This window comes from Paramisgurnus dabryanus, chromosome 3 (genome assembly GCF_030506205.2).
Source record: "Paramisgurnus dabryanus chromosome 3, PD_genome_1.1, whole genome shotgun sequence".
In the NCBI taxonomy this organism is placed as follows: Eukaryota; Metazoa; Chordata; class Actinopteri; order Cypriniformes; family Cobitidae; genus Paramisgurnus; species Paramisgurnus dabryanus.
The window spans coordinates 34914719-34942703 of NC_133339.1; the positions used below are offsets into that span (position 1 = coordinate 34914719).

Below are 27985 nucleotides of genomic sequence, written 5' to 3' on the forward strand. Positions count from 1 at the left end.
TGCCTGCGTGTATGAAGAAGATGTCTGGTTATTGGTCTAGCCCCTTTAAGAGCAAGCTCCCCACCAAAGGACATTCGATGCTGGAGATTCAGGGAATGTAGGAGCTGGGGTTGGCCGGACCCCCAGCTGTGGAGCCTTCAGTGGCTTATCACCTCCATCCGAATCGTCGATCTATTTCTGCCTCATCGCAGATTTCACTGCCGAGTAAGATGGAACGACTGACCGCCGCATCTTTTCAGAGGATGTACAAATACGCGGAGCAATCCGTGTGCTCGCTGAATGCTGTTACTTTACTGTCAGCGTATCTAGCGGAGATTTCGGAAGAGATGGGGCGGCAGTTGGACTCAGGAGCACCGAACCCGGTGCTCTGGGACGAGATTTGTGTGGTGAACGATCTGATCCTGCGCTCCTCACGTGGCGTGGTTCAGGGCTGCGGTCGTGTGATGGGTTTGGCCGTATCAGGTGAGAGAGCGTTATGGTTAAACCTGTCAGGCCTGGGCGACGCTCAGAAAGCGGAGGTGATGGATGCCCCTTACGACCCGACTAAGGGTTTATTCGGGCCCGCTCTTGAGAAGATGAGAGAAACCAGCACCCTCAGGAAGCAAGAGGATGAAGCTTTCAACCTCTGCTTGCCACGCAAACAAGCAACGCGACCGCCTTCTCAACCAACGCGGCAGGGCTTCGCAACAGCCGCGGCGGCGAGAGGGAGGCCGATGAATGCGAGAGCTGTAAGACCTGCTCACAATGGACAACAGGCCGGTCAACCTCCACGACCGGATGGCTCCGGACCTTGGGGAAAACATTCATTTGCGGCCGTGGCGGCTAGGAACCGCCCGCCCCACCCCGAGGACAGGAAGAAGAAGCGTGCGACCTAACACGCCAGTATTCTCCTGCCCTTCTCTCTCCGCCTGCAAAGAGAAGAAGGTGGGAATACAGCCCTTCGGTTCTGAGTTCAGTAAGGGCTCATTATGTTCGCTCTCCTCTAGTTCATACAAAACAAAGAGGTTTGAGCCATGTTCAGTGTCACCAAGCACTCACACACACAGGGGAATTGAAAATAAAACATGCATTATCGCAGCCAAGCCACGGGCTGAGGGCGATATGCTCCCCGAGTTCAAAAAATATGAAAATAAAAATAAATGTTGCACTGTCGCAGCCAGGCAAACAGCCGAGGGCGATATGTTTAAAAAAACCCATAAAATGCAAACACACGAATTGCACTTTCCCAGTTCCACCGCTGGGGGTAGCGCTCGCCCCTTCAACGGGAGACCGCACGGTGCACGTGAAGACGTCATCACTGTGCGTCAACAGCAGGGCGGAAGTGTATGGGGGCCTTCTCTCTGCCCGCATAGCCAGCTGGCGTGCATGCGCGGTTCATCCGTGGGTTTTAGCAACAGTTTCACGGGGATACAGACTACAATTTGCCATAAAACCGCCTCGCTTCAACGGGGTAATTATGTTAGTGGCCGAGGGAGAATCGGCTCGGGTTTTGACGACCGAAATCGAAACCCTTCTGAGCAAACAGGCAATCAGAGTGGTGCTCGAGGAGGAGAGCCATCAGGGTTTTTACTCCCGTTATTTCGTAGTTCCAAAGAAAGGCGGCACAGCCCTCCGCCCTATTTTGGATCTACGTATATTAAACATGCACCTAAGAAAGTATTCATTCAAAATGTTGACACACAAGGTACTTTGTCAATCGATTCGCCCAAACGATTGGTTTGTGACAATAGACCTGTCAGACACATACTTTCACATAGACATTTACCCCTCTCACAGGAAATTCCTCAGGTTTGCATACCGGGGCACAGCATACGAATTTCAAACTATACCGTTCGGGCTATCTTTAGCTCCGAGGGTGTTTACCAAATGCGTGGAGGCAGCTCTGTTCCCGCTGAGGGACAGGGGAATAAGAATATTGTCTTACATAGACGATTATCTGATATGCTCGTCATCAAGAGAGCAAGCCATAAAGGACGCAGAGACGGTCCTGAATCACCTCAGCGATTTGGGTTTCAGAATAAACATGATAAAGAGCCGGTTAGTGCCCTCTCAGCAAACGGCATATCTGGGGCTCAATTTAAACTCCCTATCGTATCGAGTCACATTGACGGAAGAGAGAATAGAGTCTTTCACACAATGTCTCGCCCGTTTTCAGAAGGGAAAAGTGGTCCCGTACAGGCTGTGCTTGCGAATGCTGGGGCTTATGGCTTCACTGATCGCCGTGGTACATTTGGGGCTTCTCAAAATGAGGGATTTACCATCCTCATCCAGACATGTTAGCCCTGTGGGCCTGGCCCGTGAGAGGTGGAATTTGAATGCGGCTGGTCTGCCCTCGTCAGTCATACACACTATTCAAAGTACAAGAGCTTCATCTACCCGCACACTTTATGGTAATAAGTGGCGTATTTTTGAAGGATGGTGTGAGCGGAGAGTGGTTATCCCTTTTCAGTGCTCTGTTAAGGATATTTTATGCTTTCTCCAGGATCTGTTGGATAAAGTGTACCTGACTGCTATTTCAGCCTGCCATATAGGTTTTGGTGAAAAATTGGCAGGTCAGCACCCTTTAATAAGTCGTTTTATGAAGGGGGCGCGCCGCATACGGCCAGTATCTAAGCAGATGGTCCCATTATGGGATCTACCTATCGTCTTAGAAGCATTATCTCAACATCCGTTCGAGCCGATAGAAGCGGTGGGTCTTAAGTATCTTTCTCTTAAAACAGCACTGCTTCTGGCTTTAGTGACAGCTAAGCGTGTAAGTGATTTACATGCTTTGTCCGTTAGCCCGTCTTGTTTGCAATTTGCTCCGGGGCTTACTAAAGTTTCTTTTTGTCCTAACCCTGCTTTCGTGCCTAAGGTTATGGAATCGGCATATAGATGCCCGGCTACGGAATTGGCAGCTTTTCATCCTCCCCCGTTTTCTTCCCCGGAGGATCGGAAGCTTAATGCGTTATGCCCGGTGCGCGCTCTTCAGGTGTATGTGGAGAGGACAGCGGGTTTCAGAACATGTGACCAGCTGTTTGTGTCTTGGGCTACTCCTCACATAGGAAAGTCGTTGTCTCGACAGCGGTTATCTCATATGATTGTGGAAGCGATATCTGTCGCAAATAGTAGCAGAGCTCATTCCACAAGGGGTATGGCTACATCATGGGCTTTATTCAGAGGGGTCTCTGTTCAGGACATTTGCTCTGCGACGAGTTGGGCAACACCGCATACGTTTGTGCGATTCTATAGGCTGGACGTTTCGGAGCCGTTTTAGCACATGCTGTGCTGGGAGCTGGCAATTCTATACCCATTTGAAGACAGTAATATGGGTGCAATCCGGGAGTGGTCTATATCTCCCATAGTGAAACACAGAGCGAAGTTAGAAAAAGAACGTTGGGTTACTTAACGTAAGCCCCGGTTCTTTGATAACAGAGTGAGGTGTTTCACCAGCACTTCCCTCCTTGCACTTGGACGGGAAGAAATCTCTAGTAATGACGTAGGGAGGAGTCGACCTGGCTGATATAGGTAGGGCGGAGCCTGGTCACAGGTCGACCTGTCTGTCAAAGACAGACGTGATGTCATTAGAGCTTCCGCAGTTGGTCACGCCCAAAGCGATTCCCATAGTGAAACACCTCACTCTGTTATCAAAGAACCGGGGCTTACGTTAAGTAACCCAACGTTTCTGCTCATCTCTTCTATTTTTTGTTTATGTTTTCTTCAGTAATTCTGTTTATTAGCAGCAGGTGTCCATCATTAATGCTTCAGTATCTGAATTCATTGACTTGATTTCAGGTGGATCAATAGGATACTAATAGGATACTAATTTAGGGAATAGTGAATGAGGGTGTGATTTGGGACACAGTCTTTAATGGTGGACTCTCACACAGGAAAATCCCCAGTGTTAAATTAACACTGCTCGGTGTTTATATAATCCACACCAAGATTGGTGTTAAAAAAACACTAAATCAGTGTTAAAGTTAATAAGATAATGAAGTGATTAAGTCATTAATAGTGAACACCTGCTGGTGATTCTGTGTCAAATCAACTCAATTTTGGAATTGTTCCTGTCTTAAAAATTTTATTTTGTTGACTCTTTTTCTGGAGAAAGTAATACTAAAATGATGAAAAAGCTAAAATATTAAATGCAAAAGACAAATGCCTAGAGTTAAATGAACACTATCATCATCTCTGTTAGAAAACTAAAATTACAACTTGCTTGCAGAGTTACATAGATGATAAGTTTAACTTCTAAAGAAGTGCTGTAAATCTGGTGAATAAAGTAAGTCACCATTGTGCCGATTAGTGGTTCCTTTAGTTGGGTACTTGGGTCTTAAAGTTTAGTGTTAGTTTTCTTCTGCTCGTTGTGGCAGTGTGTTTATGAAAAACATCTGTGAGAGCAGAGGCGGATGAGGAGACAAATGAAGTCTAAAATTGTTACTATGTTAATTATTTTGAAAGTGTGAGTCATGTGATTCAAAGATCTCATACAAAAAAATCACTGAATATAAGTGTTTTTATTTTATGTTCTGCCAACCCTGTGAAGCTCCAATGAAATGCAACAGTGCTGTAAAAGTCCACATACCCTGAAGAGTTAAATATTGTTTACCCAAATCTAATCTCTGGTGTAAGTCAGACACACTGAGACATCAACAATCAGCCTATAAAACACAATCATGGTGACAATCAACAACAAAGCTTCATGCCGCAATGCATGCTGGGTACCAGGATCGTAGAAAACTCATTCATAAATCCCATCATGCATTGCAACATGACAAAAATTTTGCAACTTTCTTAACATTAACTGTCACCATTGTTGAGATTTGTATCAGAAATCATGAAGTCTCTCTTAAGCAAAAAAACAACAACAAAAAACACTAAAGCATTATGGCAGTCTCATTCAATACAGTGTCATTTGCATAGAGCTTTTTTATATGCCTGTTTCTTCATAATTAATTTGTGATCAAATGTTTCAATGATTTGTAGAGTAGAAAATAATAAAAAATAAACTGAGAAGGTCTGGACGGGTTTCCCTCAACATGAAGCAATGAACAAGTGGTTTTACTAAAACATTGTTGCTATTGCTAGAAGAGGAGAGTTAGATCAGTAAAGGTCAAGGGACAAATGCCTAACTAAAGGAAACACTAATCACAGTAATGGTGACTTCAAATGAACTCATAACAAACACAAACTTAAGATTTAATGTGATACATTTTGTGATAAATGTCTATTTGACTTGTGAGACATCACGTCAGAAAGAAGATTTGTCTACTAAATCACGCGTGTGGATACTGGAAGAGTTGAGCACTTGTATTTTGTTCTGTCAGCTGTTTAGAAGTTAAACTTATCTATTTAGAAAATAACTTTGCAAGTTATAATTTTATTTTTCAAACAGAGATGCTGATAGAGAGGCAAACGTGAAAGATTGCAGCTTTTGGAGGCATACACCTAACAGCATTCATCTATTGCATTAAATAATTTGTCTTTCTTTATTATTTTAGTATTTTCTCCAGAAAACGAGTAATCAAAATAAAAATTTAGAGACAGGAAAATCTCCAAAATGTAATTGATTTGAATGACCAGCAGGTGTTAACCGTTAATGTCTTAATTATCACTTCATTATCTCATTAACTTTAACACTGATTCAGAGTTATATTTTTAACACCAGTCTTTTTTAACACCGATCTTGGTGTGGATTATATAAACACCAAATAGTGTTGATTTAACACTGGTAGAGTTAATTTAACACTGGGGATTTTCCTGTGCAGGGAAGTAAATTCACATTATTCTGAAAACTGTTTTTTTACAGAATGCAGAATTTAACAGTATACTTCTGTTTTTGTTAAAAAAACAGAACTATACTGTTAAATTTGGCTGTTTTTTAACAGCAATTTTTTACAGTGTACATATATTCTATATCATTAATTTACCTAGTTTTACCACATATATTCAATTTGACTACAACAGCCGCAGGCAAGTGCAGAACCAATTGCACACAAACTGTTTATGTAGGACACTTAAGTTCTTTTACTTTTGCATTCCAAACAAAATGAGAATGGAAAGATGTTTGCTCTTATTGTCCATAGTTCAAAGTGCAGTGGCATTATTTAGTAATTGGTAATGTATAGTGGTTTCCTTTAACCACGATATAGTGATAACTGAGACACTGAATTATGAAACGGCACTTCGGATTAAAATAAATAAACAGGAACACTGAGGCTAAATAAGCCTCAGAGCGGGAATTATGATGAAGTTTGTTTTAATCCGAATAAAGGAATTAAGTATAATCTTACTTTACCATTATGTTTTTCTATATGAATATAACCATAGTTTACCAGTGTGTGTATGAAATTTACCTGTTCTTATACATGGTGAGGGTCGCTACATGCTGAAGGCCGAGACAAAGGACGTACTGTAATCTTGACAAAGTGATGCCATATGTTTTCTATATGATACAAACCATATGTTTCTGAATATTAGTCCATGTATGGAGTACATTAAAAGCTCCTTTAAAAGCCAGTTGCGCTGGCACCCTGCCGATTCCCTATTTAGATGGCAGAATTTGTAAACTGAAAAACTAAGTGGAGGAAAAAGACCCCCAGTTTAAGATTGATTTAAAAAAAAAACATGTTTTCATTTGTATTGAAATTGTTTTTTGGTATTAAAACCTTTATAAGTCATTTTCTTTCAGTCATGGAAGTAAATTAGCAGGGCTAATTAGGACAGCTAAATGCTGAAAATGGATGGATAGCCAAGGGTGGGGAACCCTGGTCTTGGAGGGCCACTGTCCTGCAAAGTTTAGTTCCATCCCTAATTAAACACACCTAAAAAATCAAATTAAAGTCTTCAGGATTACTTGGAAATAAAAGCAGGTGTGTTTGATTAGGGTTGGAACTAAACTCTGCAGGACACTGGCCATCCAGGACCCAAGGTTCCACACTCCTGGCCTACATCAGGGGTGCCCAACCCTGTTCCTGGAGGGCTACCGTCCTGCAGATTTTAGCTCCAACCCCAATCAAACACAGCTGAAGCAGCTAATCAAGGTGTTCAGGGTTGCTTGATAATTACAGACAGGTGTGTTGGAGCTGGGTTGGAACTGAAGTCTGCAGGACGGTAGCCCTCCAGGAGCAGGGTTGGGCACCCCTGGCCTACATGATCTGTGTTCTCTCAAAAATAATTTTAAAATATGCAAGAAAAGGTTTTTACTATAAAAATACTTTATTTTTAATAAACAGGAGATAAAGAATTTACAAACGTGTGGAGAGCTGTTTCAGCACTCGGACAGCGCTGGCCGTGAGTGCTTTGAAAAGCATTACAAAAAAAACAACGGTTCTAATCACATCAACAGGTACTCTTTTTGCAAAACTCTAAACACAAGCTTTTCACTAAAACATTTTACACTGCAATGCGCTTGTTTTATAAATGCTAAACACAGGCATGCAAACGTTGAACACAACTACAACACAGTTGTTATCAAGTAAACACAACAACTCAAAATTGTTCTGACTTTTTTCTAATGGTATTTTTTACCAATTGTGTGGATTGGGAAAAGTCTGAGAGGCCAATGAAGAGTATGAGGAAGAACAGGACACCAGATACTATGCAATTGGGAAAATTTGCAGTTGAATTGCTGATTTCAAGTGCTGCTTACAGTAATATTGAAAACTTACTATTACTTGCAGTACTTACAGTAAAGTATTCACTATATTCACTGAACTAAACTTGTGGTTACAGTAATAGAGATTTGTAACAATATTTTTTAAATGTGTTTTTATATACAATAAACATGTTTTTTTCTGTAAGCAGATGTCCTGGATGTTGTGTTTCCTACACAGCAAAATCGCCGGTGTTAAATTAACACCGGCTCGGTGTTTATATGGGTACCACCAGCAGGGTGTTAAAAGTAACACCGAAGCAGTGTTAGAGTTAATTAGATAATTAAGCAATCATTTGAGTGATTATTTGATTATTGAAGACACCTGGTGATAATGAGCAGAACTACAACTACAACTTCCAGTCACTGCCTTAGATAAAATCAACTGAAAAGACATCTCTCTTATTACAAACCAGACTGACTTTTGTATCCTTAGAAATTGTTTGGTCACCATTATGGTGATCTGTGGTTCCTTTAGTTGGGCAGTTTGACTCTTATTTTCCTTTTGAAGTCCATGCAACAGTGTTTACTGAACACATTATTTGTTGTAAAGGTTGTTAAAGCAAAGTTTATAAAGTTTTTATAACAGAGATTGTAGATTTAAGTAAATTGTTAACACTAGGGATGCACCGATAGGATTTTTTTGGGCCGATACCGATTTAAGCAGACAACTTATGGCCGATACCGATGCCGATACCGATATTAAACACTTTTAGCCTACAATATTATACAGTTTGTCTATTAGCTAGTTTATTTCTGCATCAAATTATTTTTACTGAACATGGATTGGATCTAATTAACATTCAACTGACCAACATAATAAGAGGCACAAATTAAGCTAAAACAAATATAATAAGACAACATGACAACCTTCAAAGGTGGTTTTTGCTATTCAGCATTTCTTTTATTAACAACATTAACAAATTTTTTTTACATATATATTTGATTTCTTTAATAAACATAAATAATGCCAGTGCTATTGCTTTAAACAGAGTATAAATATTGCTACTTCAAAAAAGTTGGACTTCTTGCCCCACTAAAGTGCAGTCTGTTTCTTTTATTGTCCAAGACATTTGAGCCAGCTCAACAAAGGTTTTCTGTCGGTCCTTAAGTATATTGCACACTAGGGCTGGACCAGAATGTTTGAATATTCGTTCCGTTGGTTGACATTCAATTTTCAGTTTTGAGATTCGAATATATATAAATATTTCACAGCGTTAATGCAGAGCTTTTGCCAAGCAGGAAGTGCGCTTCACGCTCCCGCTCTATAGGTGGCGCAGAGAGACCAACATCCATAGCAAACAGCCATCAAACGCCACCAGTAGAAGAGATCGCCTCGAACAGAAAGCGCGCTTCCTGCTTTGGCATTCACGCTAATAGTGTTGTAAATAACGTTCAGTTTCTTGCAAAAACTGATTGATTTCCTTCACAAGACATCAATATGTCACACGGAGTTATGGGGGATTACTTTTGTATTAGATATACATGTTTAAAGTGGCGGATCGGTTGACTTGCATGACGGAGCACTGGGGTTTCTGCAAAATATCTTCTATATTGTTCTACTGATGAAAAACGTATTGGATGGTGTAAGTGTTAGTAAATAAACTTGATTTTGAAAGTATGCTACCGTTTTATTACAGTTTGTTGAACTTCATTCATTCGTTCATTTATTTACGTTGTTTTATTTAAAAGTTACCCTTTACGTTATCAGTAATTACTATGCTTCTAATTTCTGATACGGGAGTGTTTGTTTGTTAGAAAATGTTAGGCTAACGTTACCTTATTAAAAGTATTGCTTGTGTTTTGTTTCACTAATGCTGTTCTCGCAGCACGCGTGACAAGCACGCCGCTACATACGCATACAGATTCCTGCCTTTATTAAAGAGAAAAATATGTTCAGCCCCTCCTTCCGAAGCTTTGAATATTTGATTTGATTTCTACTAGAGCTTTGAAGCTCAAAGAATTGTATTCGGAACAGCCCTAGTGCACACCCAAACATTAAATCATTTTAATTGAACAACAGACATGCAATTCATTGACTTTATGCGGTTAATTAATAAACAATCGGTATCGGCCTTTCTCGTGCTATTGCCGATATGCCGATGGTTTCAAATTCATCAAAAATCGGCCGATAAATATCGGCGGCCGATGCATCGGTGCATCACTAGTTTACACAGTCAAAAAATTGAGTATTCATGGAAAATAAAATGTTTATCAAATATATATTCTTGATTGATTTTAACTTATAGAGCTTTTCAAATTTTATTGTTAAATCCTTGCTGGAAAGTTAATGTTATGCCTCACGTGCAGATATCATGAATCACCCCATTAATCGCAACAAGGGTGACATAATTTAATTTATGTTGCAATGCATGATGGGAGTCATGAGTTTTATACTATGGTGGATCCCAGCATGCTTTGCAACATTATATTTGTCACCATGATTCCGATTAGTGGGGTGATTCATGATATCTGCACGTGAGGCAATAAAGTATTTCCAGCAAGTTTTTAACAATAAAATTTGAAATGCTTGATCCAAGGAAAGCTATGTTACTGAAGTCCAATAGAGAATAACATACATATAATCAACATCTAATTTTCTATGAACACTGAATTTCTTGACTGTGTAAACAACTTACTTAAATCCATAATCACTGTTATAAAAACAAAATAAACTTTGTTTTAACAACCTTTGAAACAAATAATGTGTTTAATAAACACCGTTGCAAAGACCTCAAAGGCAGAAACAAGAGTCAACCCACCCAACTAAAGGAACCACTGATCACCATAATGGTGACCAAACAATTTCAAAGTAGACAAAAGTCAGTCTGGTTTATAATAAGAGTGATGTCTTTTTAGTTGATTTTATCTAAGGCAGTGACTGGAAGTTGTAGTTGTAGTTCGGCTCATTATCACCAGGTGTCTTCAATAAGCAAATAATCACTCAAATGATTGCTTAATTATCTAATTAACTCTAACACTGCTTTGGTGTTACTTTTAACACCCTGCTGGTGGTACCCATATAAACACCGAGCCGGTGTTAATAAGGTAGTGTCCAATTATATTATAGACTTATGTGTTTATGATTTGAAAGCTTAGTTTGATTTTGAGTGTGGTGAGCTCCGGCTAGTTCGGATGTCCTTTCTGTGTGGAGTTTGCATCACCCTGTGTCAGCATGGGTTTACTCCGAGTACTCTGGTTTTCTCCCACAGGTCAAAAAACATGCAAGTTAGGCAAATTGGAGATGCCAAAATGCCCCAAACCTGTGTCTGGATTAACTTGTCTGAATAAACTTTATGAATTAACCAGTTCTTGTCATGAATATAGCCACAGATGCTGGAAAGGCATAAAGGAAAGAAAAACATGGCTATTTAGCACTGGTATCTGCCATGAGCTTTACACCAGGGTTTCCAAAACCTTTACATCAGAAACCCTTAGTGGCGGTTTCCCGGACACGGTTTAAATTAATCCAGGACTAGGCCTTAGTTATAATGTGACATTTAAGTAGTCCTTGCAAACAAAACTTACAAAAAAAATACTAGTGTGCATCTTCAGACAAAATAATGGGACTTATATACTGTATGTTAAAGCAACACTATGTAGTTTCCATGTAAAAATGACTTACAGCTCCCCCATGTGGTTGAAAAGCACAACAGTGTCTGGTATCAGACACTGTTCTGCAGGCAGAGGCAGTGGCGGGGCTCTACCCTCCACTTTCAGAGTGTGCTTGTAGCATCTAGGAGGCTGCTCATGTTGCAGCAACAGTACAATTGCAGAGGTGTAACATCATGTGCCAGGAGTAAAAATCCTCCCCGGTATTTTGTTCCAATATGTGAATCTACCACTAAAAAAATTGTGCCACAGACACGTGAAGACGTGGTAACACGTTCCTTAAACACTCAAAACATTTTGAGCTGAATTCAAACACAGTCACATTCCTATCTTACCATATCTGTGCTACTCACCTGACCAACGGTGAGCTCAAACTGCCAGAAGCTGGTGGAAGGCTCAATATCTAGCACCAGTGCTGTGATTGGCTTAAACGCTCGGGGGACGGGGAGTGCCTTCCAGGCAGCGCTGCCTTGAAGGCTTCGTTGAGGGCTTAAAACACCAACGAGCCAGGTGGTCACCTCCTGCTGAAACATTGTGCTAATTAGCAAATCCAGGTGATTGGAACAAAATTCTGGAGGACTTTTACTCCTGGCACATGGATTTTTACACCTCTGTACAATTGTCACCTATATTGACAACGTGAAATAATAAAACGACTCAGGTCTCAGCCACGGAAACAAAACAGACAGTCAGTGTATAAATGCAAAAATACTATTTATTAATAGGCTAGAAAGCATTAAATAGGAAACACTATTATGTAGGGTAAAGTCCATTACAGTTTTTTTCGATTGCTAAACGACAGTGGGCACAACTGGAGCTACATGTGCAAAACTCTAACTACAGTCTGCACTACCAAAAGTCACCTGAGCACAACTCTTAACATATGGCTCAAAACAGCTCCGTGCAGCCAAACACTAAACACAACCCTCACTGAGATAACACACACTGTCACTCACAACACACTGAGAGGAAAAACACTAACATCAAACACCAATACACAAAATACTAACTTTATATCTTTACAGTTTTAACAATTTCAGTGATGTCACACCAAGTAATGTTTTCTTTAAAGAATGATTTATTTATTGATTTATCACAATATTTTTTTTAGAACATCATAATTTTTTAGGGTAAATGAAAATTAGCAGTTTGCTTCAGTTGTCTGTAGTAATTTACGGAATTACAGTAATGAGAAAAAAGGTAGAAACTTAAAGTACATGAAAGGTAATATTATATATAAATGAAATATATATATGAAATTGGAATTTATATTTATATGAAATTGCAATCAGCAGTGTTTGAAAGGCACAATGCTGAAATCAATTGTGTTTTGAATGTGTGATTCACAGTTTTGACAGCAGTGTGTTAGCATTTGAACAAAGTGCTGTAAATCCACAGTGTTGTGCAGGTTGTGATTAAAGTCATGGAATAAGTGTGTAAAGTTTTGAAAACTGTGTTCAAGCAATGAAAAACGAACTAGAGTTTGGTCCACATGAACTGCTGCTGTGCAGACTGTAGTTAGAGTTTTGCACATGTGACTCCAGTTGTGCCCACTGGCGTTTAGCAATCGAAAAAAACAGTAAAATAAAGTCTTTATAGCAAATGGGGGCGGGGTTAAGGTTCGGTGGCTTCTCGGCAGTCCGCTCCAGCTGTCTTTTCTTCCAAACAGTCGAGCAAATACATCCAGAAAGTCACGGCAGACGTCAGCCCACAGGAGAAAGTGATGGTACTTTAAGGCCTCTGTTCAGTCCACATTGGCTTTAGTTTCTACAGAAGGTTCATGTGGGTTAAGTCAGATGGGGCCAGCATTGAACCCGGGTGCAAGACCAACTTGGGGCCCATATTGCAAGCCCATATGGGGCCTACAGTGGCCCCACCAAGCACTGCTGGCTGGGTGATCATAATCAACTTTACTAGAAATGCCACTGGCACAGAGGGAGCAATTTACTGTTGTCACGGAAAATACACAGATGAAGAAAACCACACCAACATGATCAGGTAGACTGAATAATCTCTCAATAACAGTGTCCTAGCTGAACACACACAACACCTGTATGGACAGACTCCAACGTGATATTTCATCAAATATGGATTAATGATAGATTTAATTTGCAAGCAGATGTATCGTGCCCTCCAGTATTTGTGTTGTAGGACTCTCACCCCTATAATAATTTTTGGAAATTATCTGCATGCAATTTCTGTTCTTGAGGTAAATCATGTGCAAATGACTTGTTTTTTAAAAAGATTATATTTCCGTTGTATATGTATTGTTTTTATAATATATATTATAATATTGTATTGTTAAGTTAATATTTATTTATGCTCCAGTGTTTGTTCCACTCATTATTTCAACATCATCTGAAACTACAAAACATTTACATAAGACAATAAAACATTGGCACGCGTTGCCCCAAATGTGTGTTTATATTTTAAATAATTAAAATAAAACTTTATAGTGGCAGAACAACAATAAGATGACAGAAAGCAGCAGGTGGAGCGTGTTTGTCACTCAGTGTATAAATTTGACCAAATGAAAATAATACCAAAGTGAATCTTCATCCTCCACCAAAAGTACTCAAACAGGTTTTTATTAACTACTGGTTATGTGGTTTGGTTCTTGTCTGTGTAGTTTGCGTTTGTATGGCAGACCAAAAGTGTTAAGTAGAAAACTTTTAACAGAAACATACTTTGCTTAATGTTTGCATGGTGAATATATTTTAGCTGTGTTATATTAATTGGACTGCATTCTGATCCCTATGCTGAAATGATTGTATGTATTACTGCATGTTGTTGATATGGCAGATATTAATTTTGTGATTGTGACATTTATGGAGTGAATACAGTCTCAAAACCTCCCACAAATGCACACAATAAATCCAAACACACGCACGGTAATTCACAAATGCACACAATAAATCTAGACGAGCGCACGGTAATTCACAAATACACACAATAAATCCAGACGCGTGCACGGTAACTCAAATGCGCACAGGAGCTCCACATTCGCAAATGAGACTTTACAAATGCTCGTGAGAGACCCACATATTGCAATCCACAAATTCATGCTGTGATCCACAAATGCACTCGAAAGATTCACACGCTGTGATCCACAAGTTGTGATCCACAAATGCACGCGAGAGATCCACACGCTCTGCTCCACAAATACACACATCAGAATGCACATATATAAACATTGCTGCCTTTGGTCACAACACAATACACAAATACTTTATCTGTACCTGTAACTGTTTCTGCCAAATCTTCTTCTTCTTCTTCGGTTTTATTGGCGGTTGGCAAACCAGCTTAAAGGTGTATTACCCCCACCTAGTGGACTGGAGTGTGAGCAGCAGATGATAACACGTTAACTTAACCTATTATAATCTATTAATTAACCCAGTAGTTTTTTAAGAAAAAAAAATGTAATCAAGACTTTTATATGTTATTTTCCCAATAAATGTTCTGTTGTCAAATTTTGCAGCCAAACGAAGCAGTTCTGTGCCCTAGTGATGACCCAATGTGCAATACAGTGTCTTCCTCAAGTGGGCGCTAATCATGTATATATGTAAAATTACAAAAGTCACATGAAGAAAGAGAAAATGCAATGTTCGCAAATAAGTTTGCACCTTTATTAGACCATTTTGTTATATTAAGTGTATTAAACGTTTTGTTCAGTCTGAACTTTTTTATTAATATGATTTAACATGGACTAGCCTTAGTCTGAAATAAATGTAAAAGGTGTCCAAACTGAAAACAACTTGCACTGACATCACTTAAAATACATCAGTGTCTCAAAATGCACACAAGTAATGTTTTAAGTAAGGCATGTTTGTTAAATATTTCATAATTAAGCCTAAAGCTTAAGCTAATCCCTGTCTGGGAAAACACCCCTTAGTCTCTTAGTGAGCAAGCAATAGGTGACTGTGGCTAGGATGGAACCACTCCAAGACGTGTATTAGCAGTGGTGTATTAAACAGTTAAAGCATAATGAACAGTTAGAAATGTAGAATTGTTGATGAGAAACGAAGTATTAATACAGTACATAAGTTAAACAATGATTAACAAACCCATTAAATAAGACAACAAAATGGTTTGAGTGCCATTTTATTATTGATTAGAGTATGAAAACATCCAGCATTGGTAATTCATGGTTTTATTTTATTTCAAGTTGTTTAATATATTTGTATGTGGTTGTTTAACTTAAAACAGATACCACATACTGTCATGTATTCAAGCAAACATTCACCCCAAAAGATTCAGATTGTTCCAGTGGGTCAAAATTATTCTTGAGTTCCTCCAGTTGCTGCGGAGTGAGAATGCTGTTGGGTGTGGGAATAATCATGCCACCTTCTCCTCTTACAGCAAAACCACTTTCATCCCAATCAAAATTAACATTCTTTTCGGAAAAAGTAATAAAGTACCACTAAACAAATATGAACAAATACTACTGTTCTATATCTATATAAAAAAAATAGTTTGTCTGCGAAATATGAATATAGAACATTTATTGGGAAAACAACATATAAAAGTCTTGCTTATATAATTATTTATCTAAAATCTACTGGGTAAATTAATAGATTATAATAGGCTAAATTAACGTGTTATCATCTTAGGTTATCATCTGCTGCTCACACTCCAGTCCACTAGGTGGTGGTAATACACCTTTAAGCTGGTTTGCCAACCGCCAATAAAACCAAAGAAGAAGATTTGGCAGAAACAGTTACAGGTACAGATAAAGTATTTGTGTATTGTGTTGTGACCAAAGGCAGCAATGTTTATATATGTGCAATCTGATGTGTGTATTTGTGGAGCAGAGCGTGTGGATCTCTCGCGTGCATTTGTGGATCACAACATGTGGATTTCTCCCCTGCTTTTGTGGATCACAGCGTGTGGATTTCTCGCGTGCATTTGTGGATCACAGCGTGTGGATTTCTCGCGTGCATTTGTGGATCACAGCGTGTGGATTTCTCGCGTGCATTTTTGGATCACAGCGTGCAGATTTCTCGTGCGAATTTGTGGATTGCAATATGTGGGTCTCTCATGAGCATTTGTAAAGTCTTGTTTGCGCATGTGGAGCTCCTGTGCGTATTTGAGTTACCGTGCACACGTCTGGATTTATTGTGTGTATTTGTGAATTACCGTGCGCGCGTCTGGATTTATTGTGTGCATTTGTGAATTACCGTGCGTGCATTTGTGGGAGGTTTTGAGACTGTATTCACTCCATAGACATTAGTTAGATTTCTTGAGGGATTTGTGAAGGATTTCTCATAAAACCTCAAATAGCTATAGCATGAACATAAGAATATGACTGTTTTAAATAAATGTTGTGATGTAAGGATGTACATTAAAAGTAAAACAGCAAGTATAATAAACAGCACATATGGAAAGATTGGATAAAGACTCTTCATGTGTCATTGTATACCAAATGGATTTAAAACATACTAAATGGTAATCTTTTTACAAACTAAAAACGTTTTCTATAGGGGTTAGGTTTTGGATTTAGCTTGGGCTAGGGCAGATAATACACAGTTTGTACAGTTTATAAAAGTCATTACTACCCCACCAAACACGAGACGTCTGCCCGATGGCAGATCATGTCTATATTAGGTCGGTTGGTCCAGGACCTTATCTGTATGTCTATACAACGTGCAAATCTGGTACAGTATTTGGACGTCTGACTACAACCCCTCTTGTACGTCACCATATGGGTGTAAAAAGACTGGTGTTAAAATTTAACACTGAAGCAGTGTTGAAGTTAATGAGATAATGAAGTGATGATTAAGACATTAATGGTGAACACCTGCTGGTCATTCTGTGTCAAATTAACAAATTTTTCCTGGATTTTTTTCTACTAAAAGTAATACTAAAATTATGAAGAAAGACAAAATGCAATACAGCGAAATCCCCAGTATTAAATGAACATTGTTGGGTGTATGACTCCAAAAGCTGCAATCTTTCACGTTTGCCTCTCTATCATCATCTCTGTTAAAAAAACTAAAATGATAACTAGCAGGGTTATTTTCTAAACCGGGATGATAAGTTTAACTTCTAAACAGCTGTCAGAACAAAATACAAGCATGCACACACATGATTTAGTAGACAAATCTTCTTTCTGACGTGATGTAATCACAGAATGTATCACATTAAATCTTAAGGGCCCTATTTTAACGATCTAATAGCATTGTCTAAAGCGCACAGCGCAACGTCTAAATGGGCGTGTCCGAATCCACTTTTGCTAATTTAACGACGTGAAAAATGGTTTGTGCACCGAGCGCATGGTCGAAAATGGTTGGTCCTATTGTAATGGGAGTATTTTGGGCGTAACGTTCAATAAACCAATGAGAGTCTCAGCTCTCGTCCCCTTTAAAAGCCTGTTGCGCTGACGCTATGTCTAATCCCTATTTAGATGACGGACTTTGTAAACTGAAAAACTAAGCAGAGGAAGAAGATCCCCAGTTTAAGATTAATGTTAAAAAAAATTGTGTTGTTTTTCACTTGTATTGAAATTGTAATTTTTTTATTAAAACCTTTAAAACCCGTTTTCTTTTAGTCATGGAAGTAAAAAAGCAGGCTTTTAATTGCTTTAAATGTATGGCTATCCATTATCATCAAAAAATAATTTACAAGTATGTAAGATAAGGTTTGTACTCTAACAATACTTTATTTGTAACAAACAGGAGATAAAGAATTTACAAACGGCTCTCCGCACGTTTCAGCACTTTGGACAGCGTTTTTTTAGCAAAGAGTTTTTTTTTAGCATTACTTAAAAATGTTTCTCATCTGACCATATCCACAGGTACAGAGTCGTCATATACAATAAATCCGTGAGGTAGCATTTAAAAACATTTAAAAACAGATGCATTTGTTTAAAGCAAAGCATTTATTTTCTTACCAGGCTGCAGGTGAAGCAGCTCTTTGTGCCTTTTAACGTCTCATAATTACACAGGAAAATCCCCAGTGTTAAATTAACACTGCTCGGTGTTTATATAATCCACACCAAGATTGGTGTTAAAAAAAACACTAAATCAGTGTTAAAGTTAATAAGATAATGAAGTGATTAAGTCATTAATAGTGAACACCTGCTGGTGATTCTGTGTCAAATCAACTCAATTTTGGAATTGTTCCTGTCTTAAAAATTTTATTTTGTTGACTCTTTTTCTGGAGAAAGTAATACTAAAATGATGAAAAAGCTAAAATATTAAATGCAAAAGACAAATGCCTAGAGTTAAATGAACACTATCATCATCTCTGTTAGAAAACTAAAATTACAACTTGCTTGCAGAGTTACATAGATGATAAGTTTAACTTCTAAAGAAGTGCTGTAAATCTGGTGAATAAAGTAAGTCACCATTGTGCCGATTAGTGGTTCCTTTAGTTGGGTACTTGGGTCTTAAAGTTTAGTGTTAGTTTTCTTCTGCTCGTTGTGGCAGTGTGTTTATGAAAAACATCTGTGAGAGTAGAGGCGGATGAGGAGACAAATGAAGTCTAAAATTGTTACTATGTTAATTATTTTGAAAGTGTGAGTCATGTGATTCAAAGATCTCATACAAAAAAATCACTGAATATAAGTGTTTTTATTTTATGTTCTGCCAACCCTGTGAAGCTCCAATGAAATGCAACAGTGCTGTAAAAGTCCACATACCCTGAAGAGTTAAATATTGTTTACCCAAATCTAATCTCTGGTGTAAGTCAGACACACTGAGACATCAACAATCAGCCTATAAAACACAATCATGGTGACAATCAACAACAAAGCTTCATGCCGCAATGCATGCTGGGTACCAGGATCGTAGAAAACTCATTCATAAATCCCATCATGCATTGCAACATGACAAAAATTTTGCAACTTTCTTAACATTAACTGTCACCATTGTTGAGATTTGTATCAGAAATCATGAAGTCTCTCTTAAGCAAAAAAACAACAACAAAAAACACTAAAGCATTATGGCAGTCTCATTCAATACAGTGTCATTTGCATAGAGCTTTTTTATATGCCTGTTTCTTCATAATTAATTTGTGATCAAATGTTTCAATGATTTGTAGAGTAGAAAATAATAAAAAATAAACTGAGAAGGTCTGGACGGGTTTCCCTCAACATGAAGCAATGAACAAGTGGTTTTACTAAAACATTGTTGCTATTGCTAGAAGAGGAGAGTTAGATCAGTAAAGGTCAAGGGACAAATGCCTAACTAAAGGAAACACTAATCACAGTAATGGTGACTTCAAATGAACTCATAACAAACACAAACTTAAGATTTAATGTGATACATTTTGTGATAAATGTCTATTTGACTTGTGAGACATCACGTCAGAAAGAAGATTTGTCTACTAAATCACGCGTGTGGATACTGGAAGAGTTGAGCACTTGTATTTTGTTCTGTCAGCTGTTTAGAAGTTAAACTTATCTATTTAGAAAATAACTTTGCAAGTTATAATTTTATTTTTCAAACAGAGATGCTGATAGAGAGGCAAACGTGAAAGATTGCAGCTTTTGGAGGCATACACCTAACAGCATTCATCTATTGCATTAAATAATTTGTCTTTCTTTATTATTTTAGTATTTTCTCCAGAAAACGAGTAATCAAAATAAAAATTTAGAGACAGGAAAATCTCCAAAATGTAATTGATTTGAATGACCAGCAGGTGTTAACCGTTAATGTCTTAATTATCACTTCATTATCTCATTAACTTTAACACTGATTCAGAGTTATATTTTTAACACCAGTCTTTTTTAACACCGATCTTGGTGTGGATTATATAAACACCAAATAGTGTTGATTTAACACTGGTAGAGTTAATTTAACACTGGGGATTTTCCTGTGTACTCCTCATTTATGTCCAAGAGACTCAGTAATAATCTTTTACATTCAATCCTTTAATCTTCCATATTTAAAAGCATTTTTGTGCTGCTGCGCATTCATGTACTTTGTGATAAGCAAACCCGCGTTGTCCTCCCGTTAAGGCGCATATTACTAATGCGCTCTTTAAATAACATAAAACATATTGCGCCATTGACTTTAGACTTTAGACCAGGTTTTTGTTGGTCAATGGCGTAGTCTATTTTAGTTGCCTCAAAATAGCAACGCGCAACAATGCGCCTGAACACACCTCGTTTTTCAGACCAGAACGCCCATGGACGCAAAGGGGGCACAAATGCATTTGCTATTTAAACAATGCGGCGCTAAACGTGAAAATTAGGGTGGAAACTAGCGAAAGACACTTGCATCGCGCATTGCGCTGCATTGCGCCAGGTGTAAGATAGAGCCCTATGACTTAGTTTACATCTAAAAAAAATCTCATAATATGTCCCCTTTAAATCCTCTAAACATTTCGAGCTGAATTCAAAAACAGTCTCATTCCTATTTTACCATATCTGCGCTTTTTTGGTGGTGTAGATGCTCATGTTGTTAAATGTGTTCGAGCAGCCAAAAAAGACTGTCTACTCTCTGACTATTGTTGTAATGTGATGTACCAAGCACAAAGTTTTCATATTGGACCTTTTAACAACAGAAGCAGCGATACTCTGACATAACATTGTGAGTCACTATAAACCTGTTATTACTCCTGCTCACTTTTTCCTGTGTATTTTCTTGTATATCTGTGTGAAAAGGGCTTATGATACTCTCACAGAGACTTGAGAGAAATGTAACTTTAACTCATTTTTATTTTTTTTGCTATAATGGTTTGATGCTGTTGTCACAGGGATTTACTGCATTGGGGTTTTCTCACTTATTGGCATAAGTATTCTGGAGACCATCTTAGTGAGCATTCTGATTGCAAAAGGAAAAGAGACCAAACCGGTAACACCAACAGAAAGCGGATTAGATGTAACTGTTCAACATGGTAAGAGGCAACCCAGCAATTAAATATAATAAATATTGTCTTAAATCCGTCTTAATCTTACAGTAAAACTGAAAAGCCACCATACAAACAAAAGTCATCTACAACATCAACCTTGATTGTCCACTACATAACTAGAAGAGACACACCACCTACATTGCCAGAGTAGACAACAGAAGATGTACTTAATTGATTCTTTAGTTAATAATGTTTAAATAATGATATTCTGTGCAGCTGTTCATATCATATCTGGTCAGCACACTGTATATTTTTGTATTCTTATGGAAAAACAAAACGTAATTTTATTTCTGTTGTACTATTCACAACGTCCATTGGAGCAAAGCAGCCTTATAGAAGTAAGAATATTTGAATAGAAAAAGATTAAGATCTTTAAAAATATTTTTATATGAGCTACAGTAAAAAAAAGTTTTACATGACCCATAGCATTTATCCAGAGCCATGGTTTGTACTTTTTTCCACAGATGGCGTAAAATACTTGGATAACTCTCTAGACACAGTTACCGGTAGAACTGAACAGATGACATCTACGCCCGAAATTCTGAAGCAGATCCTCATGGAGTTTCAGGCTTTAACTCATCACCAACAACAACAAAAAGTCTCACCGTGCTGGACCTTAGCAGCAAGAATTGTAAATGTAATATTTATTGTTCTTTACATAATCACTGTTATTGTGCTTCTGTCCTTTCTTGGCAAGGTTTGGTTTCACTTTTAATATAACTTTATACACAGCAAGAATTAAAATTTCAGTGTAAAACTTCTGAGTTGAATTCAACACCTAATGAGTAAATTGTTGTTCTGAGTTGGAGTTCATTGACAGAGTTAATCATGTCAGTTTTAACTCAACTCATTAGAGATGTGATTGCACTCCGCCCACACATTTCAGTCTTCTGTTTTCATGTGTCCTGCAGATTAAATGGGAAGTAAAACAGTTAAAAGATTGTAATGCAATATGTTACTTTATCCTCTCTATCACCATCTCTGTTTGAAACCTAAAGCTGCATTTTACATCTTACTTGTAAAGTTTGTTGGCTGTTTCATTTGAAGTCACCATCATTGCGATCAGTGTTTGCATTTTATTAGAACATTTGCACTGTAATTGATACACGCATAAACAGTACATTTTTGCATGGTCCTCCAAAGCAAAATTACAAATGTTAAATTTTTACACAGGTGTTTACAGGACATGCATATGAACGCCAGCAGTGTATGATTGAAACTAATCATGTTACTGTGACTAAAGTGGCAATTTAAACATGCTGTAAAAAATTATAGTGTTATAAACTTAAAGGGGACATATTTTGAAAATCTGACTTTTCCATATTTAACTGCTATAATTGTGTCCCCAGTGCTTCTATCAACCTAGAAAATGTGAAAAAGATCAACCCAGTAACTTAGTTTTGGTAAACCATTCTCTGCAAGCATGTGAAAAAATAGGTCATTGTAATTTGGCCCTTATTTTGATGTCAGAATAAGGCAATACCGCCCCCTTTATCTGCACTATCCAACCACAGCACAACCATTTAGTGCAAAGAGAAAGAGAGAGAGAAAAAATTATTCACAGAACAATTGAGTTTTAATTGTAACAAACCACCATCATTGTGATCAGTGTTTGCATCTGCTCATTTGCATTTTAAATGACACACCCAAAACGGCACACTTTTGCTCAGACCTAGATTAAAGGGGTCATAGCGAGTCGGGTCTGTCTGCATCCTGCAAGACGGAGGCGTCAGTTGTAGTAGGCGTGACTTGTAGTAGGAGGCGTGTCTTGTACTTTTCTAAATCATGGTCCACCACGCGAGATCTTCCTCTTTCACGGTAAAAAAGCTCTTCTAAATCCTCTATTTTACACACTGCAAACTTTCGGGAGTGACAACCGCATTTAAATGCGGGAGTGAATCCCTTAAATGTTCGTTACATGTCTGTACGGAACAAGACTCACTCCCGAAAATGTGATGATTGACACAGAGATAACCATAGCAACGTTCTGCCGTCTCGGGTCTCAAAGCTTTGACCAAAATAATTTAACAGCATTATGTTTTGCAATAAACCACCGTCTTGGAGTTGTGCATTGCACGCATTTGTAAAACAGCGCGCTGTCATGCAGTGTTGCCAGGTCCTCGGGTTTTTTGTACGTACTGTTTTGGCGCTTAACCGTTTATGGCTTGCTTTTTGCTCATGAAGCGAACAAGTTTTTGGTGTTATTAAAGTGTAAAGGTACCGGGACCCAATATTTTGATATAAGCACTTGGATTTATTTCGGTTAATTATTGGAATTTTCCTGTTCGCTTTTTTTAGTGCAAGATATGGCAACACTAGTCAGCAAACGCTCTCTGTCAATTTCTGCACCGCACGCAAAAGACTTTTCCCCTTCTAGGAATTTAGTTTTTCAGAAGAGAGACCTGTCATATCCATGATCCACATTTGAACACTTTAGTTGTAATGTACACACTATGCAGAGTTTTTATAAATGCGGTTGTCCCCTGCATTTTGCGGAAGTTAATTCGGTTGTATTATGCGGTTGTCAGAACAGGATTAAGCATTAAAAGGTGAAGTGACAACCGAATTAATAAGTGACAACCATATTAGTCACAACCCAATTAATATGCAGTGTGTACTGTACATCACGGATCACGCAAGCTCTCCTATACATCTCGAAAGTTAAGATGATAATCTTTTCCCAAAATTGCCTAATTTGGAGGCTTCAGTAATGCAGAGGTCAGGGTGTTATTATTAAAATGGGAGAGAGTTTGTAGTAGGCCTGCAGTATAAGCTTATAATGTTTATAATGTACTTGACTGTGTGCTGTGTATGTACCTCATACTGTTTGATTTATAAATATACAAAGGATAACATAAAAAATAGACTCATGAGGCACTTCTTTAATTTATTATAAATTATAATAAAACCCCTGGCTTAGTGTCGTTTTCTTTTTGTTGTAAATATAAACATCTGATGAAAAATGCCATTGTCATCACTTTCAATTATTATTAATCCCTGAACGTGTTAATATATACATTTTATTAATACGAGTAATTAATAAATTAATTCATTGTATTTTATTTAATTAACCAGCAGAATCACAGTGCCAAAAACATTCCACCCATACGTTTTTTGAAATATGCACAAATGTATGCACAAAACGAAATTTACCATTAAAAGGCTTTCATCATATATCCTCAGCCTGTCCTAACCTAACCCGTTTTCAAACAGCCTCTAAATCTTATTTAATGACAAATTCACTACAAACACATTGATGCCCAAATTGATAACATACAAGCTTATCTTTAAAATAAGTCTTAAAACTTTCATAATTTCACTTCTGACTTTGAGGTAGATCTCGCGTGGTGGACCGCGATTTAGAAAAGTACAAGACACGCCTACAACTACTACAAGTCATGCCTACTACAACTCACGCCTCCGTCTTGCAGGACGCAGACAGATACTGTTGGTCATAGCGTGAAAATCAGACTTTTTCCATTTTTGAGTGCTATAATTCGGTCCCCAGTGCTTCTATCAACCTAGAAAATGTAATCAAGATTAACCCAGTAACTTTGTTTGGGTAAGCCATTTTCTGCAAGCGTGTGAAAAATTTGGTCGTTCAGATTTTGCCTATTTTGTGAGGTAGGTAGTAAGGCGAATTACAATAATACCGCCCCCTTTATCTGCAATATCCAACCACAGCACTGCCATAGTGCAGAGAGAAAGAGAGAAAGGAAAAAGTACTTGACAGCACAATTGAGTTTCAATTACAACAAATCACCATCATTGTGATCAGTGGTTGCACTTCATCCGTTCATTTGCATTTTAAACGACACACCCAAAAACGGCTCACTTTTGCTCAGGCCTACAAACTATCAATTTTTACATGCTATAATAAATTAGCTGTGGAGTATTTTGAGCTAAAACTTCACATACACACTCTGGGGACAGCAAAGCTTTATTTTACATCTTAAAAATATCTCATAATATGACCCCTTTAAGTTTGTGTTTGTTATGGGTTCATTTGAAGTCACCATTATTGTGATTAACATTTCCTTTAGTTAGACATTCGTCCTTTGACCTTCACTAAACCAATTTTCCTCTTTTAGCAATTGTAACATTGTTTTGTTAAGTTTGTTCATTGCTTGATGTAGAGGGAAAACTTTTCATAGCATCTGAGGTTGTTTATTTATGTTATGCTCTACCAATCATTAAAACATTTGATCATAAATTAATGATAAAGACAATAATACAAATACAAAAATGCTCTATGAATATGACACTGTTCTGAGTAAGACTGCTGTAATGCTTTAATTTTTTTTTTTTTTTTTGCTTAAGAGAGACATCATAACTTCTGATACAAATCTCAACAAGGGTGACAGTAAATGGTAAGAAATTTGCACAATTTTGTCATGTCATAATGCATGATGGGAGTTATGAATTAGTTTTGTTCAATCCTGTTACCCTGCATGCATTGCGGCATGAAGCTTTGTTGTTGATTGTCACCATGATTGTGTTTTATAGGCTGATTGTTGATGTCTCAGTGTGTCTGACTGAAACCACAGATTAGATTTTGGTGAAAAATATTAACTCTTAAGGCTATATAGATTTCATGGGGTGAACCGAATATAAAATTATACACTTATATTCAGTGATTATTTGTTTGTTTGAGATCAGTGAATCACAACACTTATGTTTTCATAATAATTAACATAGTAACACTTAAAGACTGCATTTCTCTCATCTTCCTCTGCTCTAACAGATGTGTTTAATAAACACGCTGCCGCAATGAGCAGAAAAAAACTAACAATAACTTTAAAGGGGTCATAGGATGAAAATCAGACTTTTTTCATATTTAAGTGCTATAATTGGGTCCCCAGTGCTTCTATCAACCTAGAAAATGTGATAAAGATCAACCCAGTAACTTTGTTTGGGTAAGCCATTTACTGCAAGCATGTGAAAAATTAGGTCGTTCAGATTTCGCCTGTTTTGTGAGGTAGGTAGCAAGGCGAATTATAATAATACCGCCCCTTTATCTGCAATATCCAACCACAGCACTGCCATTTAGTTCAGAGAGTAAGAGGGAGAAAAGAAGAACTTGACAGCACAATTGAGTTTCAATTACAACAAATCACCATCATCGTGATCAGTGTTTGGACTTCATCCGCTCATTTGCATTTTAAAGGAAACACCCAAAACCGGCTCACTTTTGCTCAGACCTACAAATTTGCAATTTTAACATGCTGTAATTAATTATCTGTGGGGTATTTTGAGTAAAATCCTCACCTTCACACTCTTGGGACACCAAAGATTTAACTTACATCTTAAAAAAATCTCATAATATGACCCCTTTAAGACCCAAGTACCCAACTAAAGGAAACACTAATCGACACAATGGTGACTAACTTTATTAACCAGATTTACAGCAGTTGTATCGAAGTTAAAGGGGTCATATGATGAAAATGTTAGCATTGCCACTTTGTAGGTTTGAGCAAAAATGTGTCGTTTTGGGTGTGTTTTTTAAAATGCAAATGAGCGGATGAAGTGCAAACACTGATCACAATGATGGTGGTTTGTTGTAATTGAAACTCTATTGTGCTGTCAAGTCCAAAAATGTGTCGTTTTGGGTGTGTTTTTTAAAATGCAAATGAGCGGCTAAAGTGCAGATACTAATCACAATGATGGTGGTTTGTTGTAATTCAAACTCTATTGTGCTGTCAAGTCCTTCTTTTCTCTCTCTTTCTCTCTGCACTAAACGGCAGTGCAGTGGTTGGAGAATTCAGATTAAGGAGGCGGTATTATTCTAATAAGATATCCTTATGACATCATAATGAAAGCCAAATTTCAATGACCTATTTTTGCTCACACCTACAAAGTGGCAATGCTAACATTTTCATCATATGACCCCTTTAAACTTATCATCCATGTAACTCTGCAAGCAAGTTGTAATTTTAGTTTTCAAACAGATATGATGATAGTGTTTATTTAACTGTGGGGATTTCATCTATAACATTTAAATATTTTGTCTTTCTGCATTATTTTAGTATTACTTCATCCAGAAAAAGAGTCATCAAAATAAAACATTAAAGACAGGGAAAAGTTGATTTGACACAGAATGACCAGCAGGTGTTCACCATTAATGTCTTAATCATCACTTCATTATCTCATTAACTTTTACACTGCTTCAGTGTTATATTTTGAACACCAGACTTTTTAAACACCCATCTGGGAGTGGATTATATATACACCAACAGTGTTTATTTAACACCGGGGATTTTACTGCACGTAGGAGTTTTCCTTACTCAAACATGTTCTGAGGGCAGCAAGAATATGTTCACAAAAACGACCAATCAAAATGCTCGTTACTGGTTTAAGCCCTCAGCGGAGCCTTCAAGGCAGCTTCTGCAGTGAAGCAGTTCGAGCTCACCGTTGGTCAGATGAGTAGCGCAGATATGGTAAGATAGGAATGAGACTGATTTTGAATTCAGCTCGAAACGTTTTGAGAATTTAAGTGACACGTTTTCACGTGTCCGTGGCACGACTTTCTTTTTCGTGCCAGTTTCATGTATTGTTTATTCAATTGTTTTTCCTATTTTCTTACCATTGTCGCTTGGGATTGGGGTTAGAACAACTTTCTGTTACATAAAATGACATCCTCACCCTAACCCAACTCTAACCCCAACCCCAAGCAAGAACAATTTGAATTTTACGTAAATAAATGTATAAACAATGCCATTCTAACCCAAACTCAACTTTATCCTTGCGCGAAAACAGTTTGAAAATGTGACAAAACGCACAAATCTAACCCCAATCCCAATCGACAATGGTTTGAAAAAAGGAAAAAAAATTGAATAACCAATACATGAAACTGGCACGAAAAAGAAAGTCGTGCTACGGACACGT

At 37.8% G+C, this 27985-nt stretch overlaps 1 protein-coding gene across 1 annotated transcript in view; it reads left to right on the forward strand.

The window, feature by feature from the left end:
- Positions 1-209: 209 nt before the first annotated feature.
- Positions 210-27985, forward strand: part of LOC135770965 (uncharacterized) — a 190028-nt gene continuing 162252 nt past the window's right edge. The window contains exons 1-2 of the mRNA XM_065280941.2: positions 210-864; positions 1230-2275. Coding sequence (XP_065137013.2) covers positions 210-864; positions 1230-2275 — 1701 coding nt within the window. The remainder of the gene's footprint in view (positions 865-1229; positions 2276-27985) is intronic.